The sequence below is a fragment of the Sus scrofa genome, chromosome 1 (assembly GCF_054392235.1).
Source record: "Sus scrofa isolate SSC_HxYL_T2T_F1_AM1 chromosome 1, Sscrofa_HxYL_maternal_Yorkshire_Landrace_v2.0, whole genome shotgun sequence".
Taxonomy (NCBI): Eukaryota; Metazoa; Chordata; class Mammalia; order Artiodactyla; family Suidae; genus Sus; species Sus scrofa.
In genome coordinates, this window is record NC_139383.1 from 53,175,871 (window position 1) to 53,189,227 (window position 13,357).

Genomic DNA, 13,357 nt, shown 5'->3' on the forward strand with positions numbered 1-13,357 from the left:
TAGGTATTTAGTTTACTATCTTTTAATATTTAAAATTACCATATCTTAATTTTCAGAAAAGTATCAGTAGCCTTGTTTTTGAGTACATATTGTGTGTAAGACTGTTTTAGGTACTGTGGTATGAAATAAAAGGCATCAGAAATTATTTTCCTAGGTGGAAGAAAGTACATACACAAACATGAGATTAAAGATTACTTAGATCAGAGATCCCATCATGGTGCAGCGGAAATGAATCCAACTAGGAACCATGAGGCTGTGGGTTCGATCCCTGGCCTCCCTCAGTGGGTTAAAGGACCAGTGTTGCTGTGAGCTGTAGTGTAGGTTGCAGACTCACCTTGAATCTGGTATTGCCGTGGCTGTGGCATAGGCTGGCAGCTGTAGCTCCGATTGGACCCCTAGCCTGGGAACCTCCATATGCCATGGGTGCAGCCCTTAAAAAAAAAAAAAAAAAGGCAAAGAATACTCATATCAAGAAACAGGCCACAAAGATTCTACATAGTGTAAACTTGCATGTGATCTGAGATAACCCTAAGGGAGCAGATGCAGATGAATTTGAGTGACTCTCCACAAATGAAGGAGGTGAATTTTAAGCAGTGTTTTGAAAGTGGTTTTCAAATAAACAAACAGAATAAACCCCAAAAAGCACTTTCCAGATAAAACTTTAAGTCATTACTGGGTATTTTTTGTGCCAGATCCTTTGCAGGTGGTAGAAAAAGAAAAATGTAAGCCATATGTGGGAAAGGTCAAAAAGATTCATTTTCCCAGGGCTCAAGGTCTCAATTGTGTGGTAATAGGTAGAGAGAGAGAACATAAAGCAACAACAGTGTGATTTAGCAGATCAGATCATAGATAAAAGACCAATGAAAATGAAAAGAGGTATTATTAAAGTGAACTCTGTTGCCCTGCAATTATCTGACTATCTAGTGATTGAAAAATCATAGTAAACCAGATAAAAGCCAAATCCAAGAAACAAATGATACTGAAAACCAAGGCTGACCTCCATTTGGAAATACGGAATGAACATCACCCAAGTGTCCTTCCTTATAATTTCCTAAGGCTTTCCGTAAACTTTTTTATCCCTGCCATAAATTTCGGCTTGAGTCAGAAACTACCATAGTTCGCTTTAGATTGCTTGTCTGAAATTGGAGCCATGCATTTACTTTTCAGTGAATTAGATTTTCCACTTTGGAAAATGACTCAGTTTAAGAGAGTTTTAAAAGTTTATTTGACTGAATTAGCGTACATAATTCCTTCTTTGTCCTTTCTCTTCCTTAAATCATGGCAAAAATTATAGGTTATTTTATGTACTAGACAAGCTGAACACTTACATCATCAGAGTATTGTGATACTCGTTGTCAGTAACTTTAGTGTTCAGTCTGTCACATGGTTCCTAGGTTTTTAATATATACTATTTAAATTATCAATTCTTCTGATACCAGCAGGCTGGCTTCCTCTTATTGAAATTTCTTAGCTAAAAAAATTTAAGTTGGGGAAGTTCCTGTCAAGGTTCAGCAGTTAACGAACCCGACTAGTATCCATGAGGATGCAGGTTCGATCCCTGGCCTTGCTCAGTGGGTTAAGGATCCGGTGTTGCTGTGAGCTGTGGTGTAGGTCACAGACGTGGCTCGGATCCGGTGTTGCTGTGGCCATGGTGTAGGATGGCTGCTGCAGCTCAGATTCGACCCTAGCCTGGAAACTTCCATTGTTGCAGATGCAGCCCTAAAAAGACCAAAAAAAAAAAAAAAAGAAAAATTTAAGTTGGAAAATAAGTATGTAGGTTGAAAACTTTTAATGCTATACCCTCTCATGTCAGATCTAGAATTTAGTTACACGAAAAATTCAAATATAGCACAAAACATAATGAGAAGAGAAACTACTTCATTTTTATATTTAATCCAAATATAGTTTTTGGTAAATTAAATTGTATGAATGGAACCATATTACCTTTCGTAACTTGGGTGCTTCCAATTATTTTCCTCTTCCCAAAGATAAAGATTATGGAGTTGTGTGGATGTGTGTGTAGTGGCTGAGGAACTTGTTTGTCTATTGAGGGTCAGAAACTAATAGATATTTGGGTTGCTATTTCTGTACTCAACCTACAATTTTAATTGTGACTGCCTTTAAAAGGGGGACTTGGATCATCAGACAAAGGCAGTTTTAAAGGCTTGCCAACAAACAACTCAATAAATGAATATTGGGATACAAAGATTTTTTTTTTAATTGTGTCATAATTTTGATATATCAGCAGCCATTATAAACATTTAGTAAGGTTAAACATATATTGACTCTATAACTGTCTTTTTTATTCATTTTGATTTGGGTGAGGATAATAAAACTATACTACTAGAGGTTAAATGGAAGCCTTGTCACAATTAGTGAAAAAGCTGTATAAATCACTGATACTTATTTTTTACCTAGGAAAATGGCAGTTTGACATGATTAGATCTATATTTTCATCAAGGCTTCTTAACTGAGGACACACACACACACTCACAGGTACTGTCTGTACTTGCAAATGTGCTTGTTAACACTCTGTGGAGAGTCATTTAATTGAGACTTTCTGTGAGGAAGCTGTTTGCTGTCACAATGAGAAGCAGCTCTTTTTGCAGGTGTACAAAGAGGCACCCTCAACTCTTTTCAACCCTTCCCTGCCTCTGCATCCATGTTTCTTTGCTGCCTAAAACAAACATTCAGAATCACTAGAAAAGAAAAAAAAAATATTGTGAATAGCAAATAGAAACTTCATTGTGCTTTGTTCTCTTAAATTGTCTCCTTGGCCCAACAGGTGTAAAGCTGTTGCTCACACAGTAACTGTAAGATGCTTCGGCATTTTGCCATCTTATTCTCATTTCTTGCAGAATGGCCTGACTATGAAGAAACACAGAATAGATGGGACAGGCTGTAATTGAGTAAGAAATTATTTGCTATGTTAAAAGAATATAAAAATTTAAAAACCTAGGGTTCAGATAATCCCAGCACTTTGGGGTATAATGATGGCTTAACTATTAGTTTTGGAACTGAGGAAAGGTGATAAGCACAGAAATGTTTTAAGTTTCATAATCTTGCTAAATGGTTTGGGCCCCATTGTCTAAGGGCCCCAATGAATCTAGTCTTGGAGAAAGAGCTGCCTTTCCCCTAGTTTAACACTAATGTTTAACTCTTAAAAAGTCCTCAGTTTGAAAGAAAGATTCAGCTCACATCAGTCTAGGTGAGGCAATAAAAGATCTTAATTCCACTTTAGGTATATTTGTAGTAGTAATACTTAAAACAGAAAGGAATTTATGCTTTAGTGTCAATTTACTACTGCTGCTTCATTACGTTGTACTTCAGTAAATGGAAAAATGTGTGCTCATATATATTTATCACCCTAGTGTTTGAATATGTGTTATGAATGTATTCTTATTCATATGCACAAGAATGGTTTTGGTGAGGATAATAAAACTATACTACTATAGGTCAAAATTACTGAAAAAGTTATTACAAAACTTTATTTTATTAGTACAAAATTACTGAATTAATTTTTTAAAACAGCAAAATAAATGCAGTTGTGTAATAGCTGTAAAAGAATGTAATAACCAAAACTTTTTTTGTTTTCTTCAGTATAGGAAGGTATTCTAATGAAATCACAAGTTTGAATTATTGGTAGTCAAAAATGTTAGATATTTGTGCAGTTCTTGAAAATAGTTTGTTCTCAAGTGTTCTGATCATCATCCTGGCAGAGTGTTCATCAGGATCACTGTCTTAACAGGAGCAGACAGCTGGAAGGCTAATTCAGGCTGATCCCTGCTGTGTGAACTGTGGCAGGTTCTGTAAAGGAAGAACCCAGATTTTACTTTTCTGTGTAGGGAAAACCCAGATCTTCTCTACTGTCTTTCTCTCCTGTGTGTCTCCTTCACTATTCACACAGAACTCTTTACTTCTGACACTTCTGGTCCCAAATTTGTGGAGGTTTTTCTCCACAGCAAGTAGTTCTTTGCCATACCAGCTGGGTGTCTTACAGTTTAACTCACTTCTGACACTGTCTACCTGGAGCTCTCATCAGATTCTAGAGGTTAAGGGCTCAGTCACACACAATTGCTCCCCCTGCCAGTGGACACACTTTAGATACCAGTGACAACCCCAGGATACCACCTGTCCTTCTGACCAACTGGCTATAGATTGGAGGTTCCAAAAGCCCCTTTCCCAGATTCAATTAATTTGCTTAAATGGCTCACAAAATGCAGGGAAACAATTTGTGTTTACCAGTTTATTAAAGAATATGATAAAGGATACAGATGGATATCCAGGTGGAGGGGCTATAGAGGTCGAGGGCTGGGGAGATCTGAGCACAGGAACTTCTGTCCCTGGGGAGTTGAGATATGTCACCCTCCCAGGGTTGATGTGTTTGCCCACCTAGAAGCTCTTTAAACCCCTTGCTACTGGGATTTTGTGGAGTTTTCCTCACATAATCATGATCAGTTCTTAACTTCATTTCCATCTCTTCTCCCATCTGTGGAGGATGGGGCATGGAGCTGAGGATTCCATAGCTTGGTCTTTCTGGTGACCAGCCCCACCTAAGAACCCACCCAGAGACACTTTGTTAGAACAAAAGATGCTCCTAGTGTTCTTTTTTTTTCTTTTTTAGGGTTTAAAAATAGCTTTATTGAGATGTAATTCACATACCATACAATTTATTCATTGAAAGTGGGCATTCAGTGGTTTTTAGTATATTCACTGAGTTGTACAACCGTCATGATAATCAATTTTAGAACAATTTCATCGCTTCAAAATAAACCTGCCACACACTTTAGCATTCACTTCCCGAGCCCCCTAGGCAACCACTAGTTTACTTTGTGTCTCTATGGGTTTGCCTATTCTGGACATTTCATGTAAATGGAATAATGTAACATGTGGCCTTTCGTGATCTCCTTCTTTTACTTGGTGTAATGTTTTCAAAGTTCATCCATGTTATAGCATGTATCAGTACTTCATTCCTAGCACTCTTAGTACTTAGGAATTTACAAGGGTATTAGGGATCCCGTGTTAGAGATGAGGGTCAAAGACAAATACAGTAGTCCCCCACTGTCTGCGGTTTTGCTTTCCGAGGTTTCACTTACTTTCGGTCAGTTGTAGTCCAAAAATATTAAATGGGAAATTCCAAAAATAAATAATTCATAAGTTTTAAATTGCATGCTGTTTGAGTAGTGTGATGAAGTCTCAAGGTGTCCTGCCTGGGTCGAGGATCATTCCCTTGCCCAGCAGATCCCATGCTTTAGTCACTTAGTAACCGCCTAGGTTATCAGAGCAACTGTTTTGGTATCACATTGCTTGTGTTCAAGTCACCATTATTTTACTTAATAGTAGCCCCAGAGTGCAAGAGTATTGATGCTAGCAATTCCACTATGTCAAAGAGAAGCCATAAAGTGCTTACTTTAAGTGAAAAGAGAGATTTCTTAATTTGAAAAAAAAAAAATCAAATGATTAGGTTGCTAAGATCTACCATAAGAACAAATCTTCTCTGTGAAATTATGAATTTGGAGAAAGAAATTTTGTGCTAGTTTTGCTGTTGTGTGTCTAATTGCAGAAGTTATGGCCACAGTTCATGATAAGTACTTGTTAAAAGGAAAATGGCATTACATTTGTACAGTAAGCTTTTTTGTTTGTTTGTTTGTTTGTTTGCTTTTTTAAGGCCACACCCGCAGTATATGGAGGTTCCCAGGCTAGGGGGGCGAATCGGAGCTGCAGCTGCTGGTCTACACCACAGCCACTCCAGACCTAAACCACGTCTTTGATCAACACCATAGCTCACGGCAACTCTGGATGCTTAACCCTTTGAGCAAGGTGAGAGATCAAACCCGCAACCTCTTGATTCCTAGTCGATTCCTTTCCGCTGTGCCACAATGGAAACTCCAGTACAGTGAGCTGTTTCAAAAGACGCTACATTCACGTAACTTTTTTTATGTGAGTAACTGTAACAGTATTTTTATGTGAATAACTGTAGCAGTATTTTGTTACAGTTCTACTTTATTATTAATTATTATTGTTAACCTCTTACTGTGCCTAATTTATAAATGAAAACTTTACCCTATGTATGTAGGTATAGGAAAAGACATAGAAGTTTCAGGCATCCGCTGAAACTTGGAATGTATCTCCCATGGATAAGGGGGCACAGCTGTATAAGAACGAGAGACGCCGCTAGTGTTCTTATTACCCAGGAAGTTATAAGCATTTTAGGAGCTCTGGGCGAGGGACCAGAGGCAGAGGCCAGTGTATATAATCCCTGTTATTTCTGGTCTCTTGCTGTGAACCATTCACACCAAATGATACACTACTCAAAAGAAGCTGGCACATTACCAGACCTCATTCAGTCATTAGTAACTGTTCAGTCCATCATCACTTCATATGAAAAATGTCCCCCTGCCCAAGGCCCCTCAGGTGTACAGCCTTCCTATTCGACTTTGACAGTCTCCAGAAGCAGGAGTGGTCTCAGCAGTATATGGCTTCAGCCTTTCAAGCATTTGATAAAACTGAGCTAAGAGATAATATCATTTCTTGCTCTGAGCCTCTTTCAAGGTGTTAATGTAATATTGGATTTCCCTCCTTACATAACCCAGGTTCTAAATGGAATGTCTGTTGAATTGAATGGCTGTGGGTTATGGGTTTTTCTTTTTTTTTTTTTTTTTTTTTTTTTTTTTGTCTTTTTTGTTGTTTTTGTTGTTGCTATTTCTTGGGCCGCTCCTGCGGCATATGGAGGTTCCCAGGCTAGGGGTCGAATCGGAGCTCTAGCCACCGGCCTACGCCAGAGCCACAGCAACGCGGGATCCGAGCCGCGTCTGCAACCTACACCACAGCTCACGGCAACGCCGGATCGTTAACCCACTGAGCAAGGGCAGGGACCGAACCCGCAACCTCATGGTTCCTAGTCGGATTCGTTAACCACTGCGCCACGACGGGAACTCCGGTTATGGGTTTTTCTGAGCAAACACATCAAGGTATGTATATCAGTATATTTTTAAATACTGTAAATGTTAGTATGTTTTGGTTTACTTATTTTCCACATGGGCATTTTTAAGTGTGTAGTCCCACTAATTGGTTGCCCTGTGTTGGTTCAGGAAGACCTCAGAGGAAGAAATGAGTAAAGGTAGATTGCAAGTTAGGAGGTGAGTAAATGATACAGATTTCCCCACTCTCCAAAAGTAGAGCTTTCCTATGAAACCTTTCATAAGCAGAAATGGTGTAAAGGGAAGAAGCAATTATCCTGGGTCATCTAGCTAGCACATGGTGCACAGAATAAATTAAGACAAAGCATAGATGCTCGCAGACACAGGTCAAAGCTCTGGCAGTGGCTTGATGCTGAGATGCTGAATGTAGCTTCTGGGACAGGAGCTTGGCGGTGCTGCTCTCTCTGCTCCAGGTGCACGCTGCCTCTGACAGCTCATTGCAAAACACATGCTGAATACTATTTTTGCTTTCCACCCTTTTTTCATAAAAGCAAAAATCCTCTTGGATATCTTTGAGTTAGCAAATACAGGTACTAATGCAGGTTTTTCATAAAAGCCAAGTGGTATAAAGGGAAATTTTGAAAAGCAGGGCATGTCTGTATTTGGGCAGTTGAAAGTAGTAAAAGCGTACTAAGAAAAATTGTGGTAGGAAATGGGGATGTGGAGGAGATGTACCTGGGATGGATGGGGACTGCTGAACTGGTTCCTTAATTTGTGACATGAAACATGTAGCAGGGAATTGTAAAGGGTGGAGGGATAGACTACAAACATTTGTGCTTGAACTGATGTGGTTAAACTAAGGAAGGAGGTGCTAAAGAATGATGTACTGGTCTAGAATGATGGCTCTCAAACTTTTCCAACAAGGCTTGTCAGTCGGGGCAAGAAACTCTAATAACTTCCTGCCCCATCCCACATCTTCTCCAGTGATTCTGTGATCTTGGCCAAGCTATTTAACTTCCATAAGCCCCTGTTCCCAGCAGGGAAAAGGAGAGTGAATAGGTGCTTTAAAAGTGTACTAGGAGCAAGAAGGAGTTGAAGGCCAAGTTGAAGGCAATGTGGACTCCCAGTCCAGCACTCTCTTCTGTCTCCCACTGAAGACTTGGACTTTATTTTGGCTTTATATTTAGCTTTATTATTATAGAAGGAAAGCTATAACTTCTTTTTAACAAGAAGAATAAAGTATGCCTAAATTACCATATTATCCTCAGTGTTTCAGTGTCACCTTGACTATCTCAATATTATATGTATATTATTAAAAGAAGTTACTCTGATTAACTATATAGATTACTATATAAAATAGGTAAACAACAAGGATCTACTATATAACACAGGGAACTATATTCAGTATAATAACCTAAAAGGGAAAAGCTTCTGAAAAAGTGTGTGTGTGTGTGTGTGTGTGTGTGTGTGTGTGTGTAGTTGAATCACTTTGCTGAAACATTGTAAATCAACTATACTTCAATTAAAAAATAAAAATTTTAAAAAAAGAAGTGAGGTTTCTGGGCAGATATTTTTCTGTCTTACGTGGTTTTTTTTTGTTTGTTTGTTTTGTTTTGTTTTGTTTTGTTTTGTTTTGTCTTTTGTCCTTGTAGAGCCACACCCATGGCATATGGAAGTTCCCAGGCTTGGGGTTGAATCGGAGCTGTGGCTGTTGGCCTATGCCTGAGCCACAGCCATGCCAGATCCAAGCAGCGTCTGCAACCTACACCACAGCTCACTGCAATGCCAGATCCTTAACCCACTGAGCGAGGCCAGGGATTGAACCTGTAACCTCATGGTTCCTAGTCAGATTTGTTTCTGCTGCTCCACGACAGGAACTCCTGTCTTATGTTTTTGTTTCACCATCTCATATTTATTTTCACTTACTCATTTTCCTATATTATTTTGCTTATGAAGCCAAAAACCTGACACCTCTTAAATACTTTCATTGTTCAAACTGAGGCCATCAGCACATCTGCTTCATTTATTTTATTTTTATTTGTTTACTTTTTCAGGGCCAAGCCTGCAGCATTTTGAAGTTCCCAGGCTATGGGGTTGAATTGGAGCTGCAACCAGCCTAGGCCGCAGCCACAGCAATGCCAGATCTGAGTTGCATCTGCAACCTTCACCTTTTCTTGCGTGGAACTCTGAGGAGTTCAAGAACACTGAATTTGAACCTCACTTTCTAGGACATGATGAAGGTATATTTCAGGGTACAGCATAGAACATATTTTATTTAGCGGTTATTTAAAATGTTAACATGTTTAGACATATGGATGTGGGTCTCCTATTATCATTCTGGGTCTCAATAGGGTCTAGAGTTAGGGATAAGGAGGTTATTTGACTTTCCATTTCTTATGGGGGAGCCTATTTCCTTTGATCCTTTGTCAGAACAGTGCTGGTTTAGGCCTTCTGGAATAGTTTTAGGATGGTACCCTTAGCTGTGATCTGGCCCAGGCTTTGCCCTGGCACATAATAAGGAGGTGACTTGAATGATGCCCCCATGTTTTTGTGTGCATATTGAGCTACTGTGGTAGCAGGTGCAAAGATTTAGTGACCAGGGTCTTTGAGGGGCGAAAGGGACAAGGCAAGAAGAGAAATTGGATGATGCTGTGGCCAAAATGATTTCTTAGAATCTATGTGAATTTCAGTTTTCCGCTAACCATTGATTATTCAGTGTAGGGCCTTCCTGTCCTCAATTCCGCAGTAAATCTTTCTGTACCTACCTAAATATTTTAAGTTTAAAAAGAGAGAAAATAATTAGGATAATAAGATGATTTATCAGGGTTAATTCTGGATTCATCTCTGTAAATGCTGTTTCATAAAAGAGAGGAGATATGAAACAAGCCAGTATCATCAGTCTACCCTGGTATGCTGTTACGTACGAAAGAATTTACAAGTGAAAAATGTATTCGTGTTCTCAGAATTTCTGTAACAAAATCTAACAATCCTAGTGGTATTATTTTGCATGTATATGAATTATATTTCCTGAGCTTGGGATGTTAAGTTCACATATTTCCAGTATTTATAGAAATACTACATTCCTTTTATTTATATGTTTATTTAGTACCACAAAGCTGGCATCTTCAGTTTTTCACTTAAATTAATTTTCCAGATAATCAGAACTTACATCCTTAAACATAAGTTTATTTTTTGTTTTAATCATTTTTTGACAGTTAAAATGTTCTATAATTCATGTACATATGAATTTTTCCTGTGTATATATAATACACATACATATATAGAGATACAGGAGTGTCTATCTTTCCTGCCTTTATTAGAGAAATATTTCTGAAGTTATTTAGTAATGTTGGTATTGTTGGAGTTCCTGTCGTGACTCAGTGGTTAATGAATCCAACTAGGAACCATGAGGTTGCGGGTTCGATCCCTGGCCTTGCTTAGTACAGTTAAGGATCTGGCATTGCCGTGAGCTGTGGTGTAGGTCGCAGATGTGGCTGGGATCTTGTGTTGCTATGGCTCTGTTGTAGGCCCGCAGCTACAGCTCCGATTCGACCCCTAGCCTGGGAACCTCCATATGCCGTGGGAGCGACCCTAGAAAAGGCAAAAAAAAAAAAATAATAATAATGCTGATATTGTTGAACTTTAAATACTTGAGTTTCAGGACTTTTCCATTCTGTAAGAGAAGAATTTAAAATGTAGATTTGTTGGTTAGCAAATATTTTTCATGTCTGCAATTTAGGCAAACTGTTAGGTTTACAATGGATAAGCAGTGAGGTCCTACTGAAACGCACAGGGAACTATATACTATAGTCTCTTGGGATAGAACATGATGGAAGATTTTATGAGAAAAGAATGTATATTTTTGTATGACTGGATCACCATGCTATACAGCAGAAATTGCCACAACAGTGTAAATCAACTATAATAAAAGTTGGAGTTCCCGTCTTAGTGCATTGGAAACAAACCTGACCAGGAACCATGAGGTTTTGGGTTCGATCCCTGGCCTTGCTCAGTGGGTTAAGGATCCGGTGTTGCCATGAGCTGTGGTGTAGGTCGCAGACGCGGCTCGGATCCAGCGTTGCTATGGCTCTGGCGGAGGCCGGCAGCTACAGCTCCAATTAGACCCCTAGCCTGTGAATCTCCATATGCTATAGGTGCAGTCCTAAAAAGACAAAAGACAAAAGCCAATAAATAAATAAATAAATAAGTAATAACAATAAAATTTAAAAAAAAATCTGACTCTAGTAGTATCTCAATTTATTCATCACTAAGAGAAAATGAATCATTTCCTAGATTTGTACTACAGAAAGTGCCAGTTAATTTCCAAAGAAGACGTGACTCATGATACGAAGCTTTTCTCTGTGATGCTGCCACCAAGCACTCATCTTCAGGTGCCAGTTGGGCAACATGTTTACCTCAAGCTAACTATTGCAGGTAAGGCAAACAGAGGCTTTGGGCAAACATTTTCTTCTTATATAAGCAGTTCAGAATCAGTACTTATCTCTGGAGGAAGCACCCATTTACATTCTTAATAAATGTTTCTGGGAAGCTAGATTTAGTGATAACCAGATTCTAGTTTTTGTGGATGCAACATTCCTACCTTTTGGAACTAGAGCTGTGCCGTATCACTGAGTAGAATAAAGAAATTGTCACTAGTCATAAAGATGGTTCCACCAACACTGGAATTTATTACTAACAAAGCCTTAAAGGACAGAGGTTGGGAGCAGAAATGGGTTTCCATGGAGACACCTAGAGACCCATGTATGTGTATATTATTGTATGTTTCTCTTGTTAGCCACTTAACAGTTGTGTGACTTGTGAATTTGAATTTATAAAGTTCAAAATGAGTGGATGATTAGAAATTATTTCCCTGCATGTGCAACCAGTGTAAGAAGCTCAGTCAGTGTATTCCTTACTTGTGAATTATTTTTCCCCTTACTGGCATCCTAAAATAACCTCATTTACTTAAGTACCCTTCTTTCTGTTGTCTAACATCTTGGCCTTTCGAAACTGCAGAAGGGAACATTAGCATGTCAGTCCTAGTGTTTCTAGCAATCAGTCTTACAGACTACCAGCCAGGATTTGGTGAATATGGTATATTTTGATGGCACTGTTGGGTGTTTTCTTTTCATCACAAATGCCAAGTTGTCATTCAGTAACTGGTATCTGGTATGGTTATTGTCAGTGTATTATAATTTGCAGACAGATTAATTTTGTGTATGTCAAGGAGCAATGTATGAAATTTTGGTCTTTCAAATGTATGGTGACTCTTCTTTCTTTGGAATTTGGCTAGCTAAACTGTAACATGACCTCTTGTTAATTTTACCCTGTCTTTAATTATTATATTCTTAGAAGTAGTTCGATTAATATTTTTTCAGTTACCAAAATAATATATTAAACATTGAAACAATTCAAAATATATAAAGTTAAAAGTGAAATTCTTGCCTCCCTCAAACCCAAATGATCCCATCAATAATCCATTGTTAAAAATTTGGTGTATAATTAATACTATTATGTAAGTACCTTGCGTCTCTGTAAACTTTGATGCATTTTTGTTGTGGCTCATTACAAAGCTCATGTGTTGATGGCATAGATGGTTTTTTCTAAGTTTATTAACATAAATCCCTATCTTAATACCACACTTAATAAAAACAGATTATTTATGTTGTAGGTGAATTATTGATTTGTTAAAATTATTTTAACATACATAGGCTTGGGGTATGTATACATACATGTGCTATATAATTCTAACTATGTTCTATACATATAGAATTATATTCACATTAAGCGTACAGTTTTAAATATGTACTAATAGCATCATAACATTTTTATGTTTCATCTTTATTCATCTGGATTTTTAGAATTGAATTTCTTTGTTGTGACCTTTTCTAGGTACTGAAATTGTGAAGCCATATACACCTGTATCTGATTCCTTAGTCCCAGAGTTCAAGGAACCAGTTTTTCCCAATAGTAAATACATCTACTTTTTGGTAAAAATCTACCCTGCTGGACTCTTCACACCAGAGCTTGATCTTCTTCAGATTGGTAAGTATTTTTTTTTTAAACTTACATTGTGTTCTGGATTGGATCAATTGTTACACTATTCTCTAGTTATTCCCCTGTGGGAGTCTATCAGATAATCTTAACTCACCATGTCTGCAGTGAATGTCGTGTTCTCTTTGTCCCACCCAATCTGTCCTTGTTTCCATATTCCTTATGTATTATCTGCCGCATCGCTGTTCATGCTCGACCCAACTTAGAGACTTGAGTAATCCCTGAGTCTTCCCATTTTCTTCCTCCCAATCCCGCCAACCACTTAGTTCTTTTGTGTCTACCTCTCAGTGACTTTTTAATCTTTCTTTTCAATCCCTTCTGCCACCCCATTAGGTGAAGCCTTCATCATTTCTCTGTTGACCTATAACTGGTCTCTTTCAGTG

The 13,357-nt window shown here is 38.2% G+C and overlaps 1 protein-coding gene across 9 annotated transcripts in view; it reads left to right on the forward strand.

Moving 5' to 3' along the window:
- CYB5R4 (cytochrome b5 reductase 4) overlaps positions 1–13,357 on the forward strand; it is a 99,163-nt gene that overhangs the window by 68,609 nt on the left and 17,197 nt on the right. For 8 of the 9 annotated variants that reach the window (XR_014805242.1, XR_002343379.2, XM_021089555.2 and 5 more), the window contains 2 exons: positions 11,214–11,354; positions 12,813–12,965. Coding sequence is in view for 6 of the 9 variants with exons in the window: in XM_021089555.2 (XP_020945214.2) it covers positions 11,214–11,354; positions 12,813–12,965 (294 nt within the window). In the remaining 3 variants the exon portion in view is untranslated. Of the gene's footprint in view, positions 1–399; positions 1,753–11,213; positions 11,355–12,812; positions 12,966–13,357 lie in introns of those variants that run through there. The other variant, XR_014805243.1, reaches the window with a different exon arrangement.